The 6,000-nt window shown below is 38.0% G+C and overlaps 1 protein-coding gene across 1 annotated transcript; it reads left to right on the forward strand.

Annotated features, from left to right (window-relative positions):
• The first annotated feature begins 135 nt into the window (after window positions 1–135).
• Window positions 136–3,709, forward strand: LOC116265417 (cyclin-U4-1-like). The gene is made up of 2 exons (XM_031646003.2): window positions 136–623; window positions 3,373–3,709. The coding sequence occupies exons 1-2, from the start codon at window positions 220–222 to the stop codon at window positions 3,662–3,664; spliced, it is 696 nt and encodes a 231-aa protein (XP_031501863.1). The 5' UTR covers window positions 136–219; the 3' UTR covers window positions 3,665–3,709.
• The last annotated feature ends 2,291 nt before the right edge of the window (window positions 3,710–6,000 follow it).

A 6,000-nucleotide genomic window follows, 5' to 3' on the forward strand; every position in this document is an offset into this window, starting at 1 on the left:
ATTTTTTTAAAAATCTACTTGTTAACAGGTAGATATTGAGAGGTAAATACTGTGCATATTAAAAAGTCAAATTAGGTTCATATAAAAATATTTCGGTTATATAAGAAAATTCTTAAACTACTTGCCCCCAACAAGGTAGCTTTCACGTAGCTGTGACTCTCTCTCTACTGTCTCTCTTATACAAGAGAGACAGAGGAGAGGGCAGAAACTGAGGAAGAGATGGGGGAGATCCACCATCCACAGGTCATCCCCAAGGTGGTCACCTTCCTCTCTTCTCTGTTGGAGAGAGTAGCAGAGTCTAATGATATTGCTGAAGCTGCCTTCTTTTCTGGGTCGCCGCCATTGTCATCATCACCGCCATCGCCGTCTTCTGCCCTACCGCCGTTTTCTTTCCCGCAGAGGACTTCCGTGTTCCATGGACTCACCAGACCCACCATCTCAATCCGCAGCTACCTAGAGCGGATCTTCCGGTACGCCAATTGCAGCCCCTCTTGCTTTGTGGTCGCCTACATCTACCTCGACCGGTTCGCGAGCAAGCAGCCGGCGACGCCCATCACCTCCTACAACGTCCACCGTCTCCTCATCACCAGCGTCATGGTCGCCGCAAAATTCTTGGATGACCTGTAAGCTGCCGACCTTCCGTTCTCTGATCTCTTCAAAATTTTCTCCTCCTGCTTAATGGACGCCGGGCTAGGTGGTGCTAGACAGATCGAGTCTACACTTGGTTCGATTAAATCACATGAACCATATCGTGATTGAGGTTCCTCTCTTAGCTACGTCACTAGGTTGAGAAAGGAAATCTGTTGTTGATGTTCCTTGTCAAAGTGTATAGTCTAGCCATGGAGTTGGAGGAATTGGGGATAAAACTTAATTAGCAGCCGGAGGTCTGCCGGCGTGATGACAGGAGAATTTCTTTATCAAACTAGATGAAGGAGGACTTACCGAACATACCCATGATCTATAACGTTTTCTTTTAGGTGATATCAGTTTAATTCTCTTTTATTTAACTACTTACTTTTTATGTAATTTAGTATTTTAAACGTAGCATGTTCACTGTTAGTCCTTCAAACATTGAGCATGAATTTGTAAAATTTCACTACTGACAAGCCAGGTTTCTGGCCTGAATGGCCTTAATACCCATCACGTTTTTAGAATAAAAAAAAATTGACCTGCCGGAAACCCGGCCAAAGCATATTCCTGATGGGAGTTTTCCGCTGCCTTCACCATGACGGGTCTGCCACCATCTGGGTTTTGGTCCCGGAGGTCTTTGTTTGTTGATTCCCAAATGCACAAGTCAATTCTAGATATGGTGGATTTCATTTATTGGAAGGCGTAACATAGTTGGGAATTATTGGGATTGCAGCCTTGTACCATTTTTAAAGCGGGTCAAGTGGAGAGTAGTTCCTGCTGAAAAAATAATATGAGTAGTAGTAGTCAAATAATGAGGGTTGGTCCATTGGACCCGCTTGTGGCTGTTATCCAGCCAGTCATCACCGTGAGTCATTCTAATTTTTAATCTAAACTGAATGAAATCCATCAACGAGGGTGTAGCATTGTCATCATTTTGTTTGCAGTTTAGAGAAGTAGTACTCATGAAAATTGAACAATGACCATGCTTTCATAAGTCGGCCGCCATGACCAACTGCGCTATACCTCTTGGGTCCATTTTTCCTATGCTTTATACACTTGCTTCTTGAATGAATTCACCAAGTACAATGCTACTTTAACGTGCAATTTAAAGTAGAAGAGGCACGCTTGTTCTCCATCAATTGGAGGCCATTAAATTGAGCAATCAATGCTCCAACCTGCTTTCATGTTCTGTCCAGCTATATGCTATTGTTCCATGGTACATAAATATTTCTTAATACTTTGAGCCTTGAAGCAGGCTGGTTTGTAGCCTTCTCTATAGTTGCCTATGGGTGCGGCAGTTGCGCCGAAAGCCTCGCCGAATTAGTTATATATTCGATCTCATGTGGAATAATATGCAACGACATGCATTGAGTGTCATTGAATTATAGATGTGTATTGAACCTCTAATCGGTGACCTTTTAAAACAATGGATCTCATATCTCCCATACTTTATAGATTTCAGCAGGAGGTAGACATACATGTATCTCTACTTGGTTCTTCATCGGCCCCTAGAGTGTTGGATTGGATATGAGTATAAGGTGCCAGTGCTAGGTCTTATAGGAGTCGTTTGACTGCAGAGACACATTTTGTGAATGTTTCATGAATTTGCCCAAAAGATTGGTATAAATTCATTGGATACTACAACTATTGTTCCATGAACCTACTTCAATTTTTTGAACAGATTCATGAGACATTCACATAGTTCATTCAAGACAGTCACTTGGCAGCAATCGTTGATGCCTCATACCCTTGCAGTCCCTCCAGGTTCCTTGTGGCTTAGATTCGAATCCGTTCCACCAATTTGACATCCCCACAACTTATTGAGAGATCCAGAAAGACAATTCCTTAACTTTTCCTGAGGCCAATCAGATCCAGAAAATTTAGAACCTTGAACGTTGAAGCAAACTCATCCTAAGCCAACAAACCTCTGGTCATTTATTGTTCTAGAATCCAATGCAAAGTTAGTTAGAATTTTAGGAAAACTTTCAGCTGAAGAATCCTGGAATCTTTTCTTCCCCTTGCCAATAATATAATCACCAAATGCATACGGAATACTCAGTTCTTTCAACCTCCCCAACAAAACAAAATTCATATCGTGTTCATGTTAGGTGATCAAAACGTGGGGTCAATTCTGCACGATTTGGCCTGCCACTTGACCAAATCTTGCATAGATGAACGTGAGCACCACCAAATTGGAGCCCATTAGGTGTATTAAATGAAGCAAACAGCAAGCTCTGAACATGTTTATATACTTGTTATATGTACTTTATACACATGTATATACATTTAATAGACTCTGAACATCTTTTCTATGTTTTCATATGCAGTTATATTACCAAAATCTCAAAACAAACATCTCACTCTTACTCGGGTCGTAAAAGATTGAGCCTGGGCTTGGCTTAGTTCATATCATCCTTAATTATGAGCAATCCTAAAGAATGGCTCGGCTTGATTACGGGCCCGAGTCTGTAATACTAGTTTAAACCATCATGCTTAATTATCCTGTCGTTTATAAGAGTTAAAATACTAAATAAATAATTTATGGGCTAAAATTCAGTGTTCTTTTGATTCTAATCACAGTTGAGCAGGCAAGCAAGTTGAATTATGCAATATCCTTTTCATATGACAATAATGTGACAAAAATTTAAGTTGGTATAGTGTCACATCAAAGGGTTTGATAATTAAGTGTTAGTTGTGCTATTGTGATTGATTTCATAATTAAACAAGTTGTGCTTATTACAGGTACTACAACAATGCTTATTATGCCAAAGTCGGTGGGGTTAGCACCACTGAGATGAACTGTTTGGAGATTGATTTCCTTTTCAGCCTCGGATTCCAACTGAACGTCACGCCGCCGACGTTCCATGCTTACTGCATGTATCTGCAGAGGGGGATGCTGGAGTTTGAGTACTGCAACATACAGAGACCACTCAGGATCCATGGCTGTTATGCTTCTTCACCTTCTGGTTCTTCTGATGAGGCCACCTCTCAGAATCAACAGTTTGCTGTTTGTTGTACAGACAATTCTGTGTAAATATAGGAGACTATGGAAATCAATCCACCCCCCCCTTTTCTTCTACTCTCTTTTCTTACTCACTTTCTCAGGTTAAGAAGCAGCTTTAATTCAAAATTTGGCTCTTGCATGTGTTTGCTGGATCCACTATTACAAAAAACAGTCTTATTAGAAAAAGATGCGTATAATACTGAAAAACACAGTCAACTATATAATACCCGTTTTATTCTCATCTTAAAAAAAAACGTTAGAAACTAAAAAAACATGTATAAAACTCGTATTAGACCTTTTTTTTTTTCGTTTTTTCATATTTTTTATGATTTTTTATAATTTTTAGGATTTTTATTAAATGTTTTAAATTTTTTAAAAATTTGTCGAAATTTTCTCGCTTTATTCTTAAGATAAACAACTTTGCCGTATTATACCCATCTTTTTCCTCGCCGTATAATACTCGTACACGTTTTTTGTAACAATGGCTGGATTTTGGGCTGAAAGTCTTACAAGTGTCATTGTGTGAAATTTTTTTTGGCTCGGCGTGTGATACAAAATCTGAATAGTTGAATGTCTAGGTAGAGTGTCTTAAAATATGCTGTCCCAAAAGTACATGATCAGTTTCAAATATAAAACTTAATCTCTTGGGATGGTTAATCCCCATTCATCTGATAATGAATTTAGGGCATTTGATGGTTTGGAATTTTATTTTAATAATGAAAATTTCAGAATCATAATTCCTCTTCAAACTAGAATGAAACCAAAATTTCTGGTTTCATTTTCCTAATTTTGGAAACAAAAAAACCTTGTTTGTTCAATAATTCTAATTTTTTAAAAATTAAGCATTTTGATTAAAAAATTACGTGATTCTTGGTATAGCAAACGCTCGTAAGTCATATACACTCTCAATGGTAAAGCAGAAAACAGAGGTTGCCTTTGAGACATTCTATCTCATAACCGTGGGATGTCCGGTGATCTTGAAATGGGTTGTCTCGTAACACCACATGTGCAGCATTCAAACATGGATGCCTAATGCACCCTTCATTCAGATACGTTGCATGCGCAAAAAATAAGAACAATTTCAAAAACAGCAATAGGTTCCTTCTGATTATATATATATATATATATATATATATATACAACTCACTTGAATCAACTATGAACCGACCAAAAAAAGAGAAAATTATTGTATTCATTTTTTTTAAATATAATACCTAAAAATAAAAACATTATGATATTTATAAAATAAAAAGAAAGGGAGTGACACAGGTCGACTCGGGCTGGGTCTTGCAACACTGAATTGAACTTTGGACAACAAAGAAAAAAAGGTAAAAAGAAAATTGAGGACCAGAGACCACCACAAAGCACATGCCTAGATGCTTGTGAACAAAGATGCCAATGGCAAGGCGACCTACTGGAGATTTTTATTTATTGGGGATAAGAAGACGGAGTCCAGAAGCAAGGAATAAAAAATAAGAGAAGGCTCATCTAAGTTCTCAGCCTATTAAGTCGCTCACATAAGGAAAATGAGTACACTAAAAACGATGCAAAAATGCATATAACTAAATCCTGTACTTTCAGGTTAGAGGAGAAGGAGACCCATCACCTGGCAAAAGGCGAAGTTTTTATCCAACCCCTCGTCTCTATAGAATATAGAGTCTGCTCTGTTCGTACCTCAAGATGCTACCCACACTGTAGTTCAACTTGCACTTTGATGGTCTTCTTTTTGCTTCACAGACAGTTGCAAAATTTAAAATGGATACTGATTACCTACCAGCCATTGTTCCGTTCATCGCACCAACCATTTCAAGGACAACTAGAACACTGTACTCGATCCAACATAGGATACTGAGCAGTAGATTCACTATATATATATATTGTCCATTACACCAACCCTTTCAAATATATATATTGTCCATTACACCAACCCTTTCAAAGACAACTAGAATACTATACTTTATCCAACATGGAGATACTGAGCAGTAGATCCACTACATATACATACATATAGAGCAGTAGATCCACTATATATATATATATATATATATATATATATATATATATATATATATATATAAAATTGGGCAGTGAGCAGTCCATGGCCATGTCTTAATCTAGTGCACGACAGACAAAAACTTATTGATTTCTGTTGTCATCCAAAAAATTTTGCTTGTGGAAGTCCCCAACAAGGAGGATCGAACATAGTTCTTTCCATATCCAGCTAATTAGATATTGCTTAACGCAACTGGTGGTACTCAGACTCAATTATATATATATATATATTGGGTATCTGTCAAAATCAGAGATATCAATCAGATTTGGTAGGAAAAGAACCTCCCTATCACATGTGAATCCAATTTGGGATG

Source organism: Nymphaea colorata, chromosome 12 (genome assembly GCF_008831285.2).
Source record: "Nymphaea colorata isolate Beijing-Zhang1983 chromosome 12, ASM883128v2, whole genome shotgun sequence".
Lineage (NCBI taxonomy): Eukaryota > Viridiplantae > Streptophyta > Magnoliopsida > Nymphaeales > Nymphaeaceae > Nymphaea > Nymphaea colorata.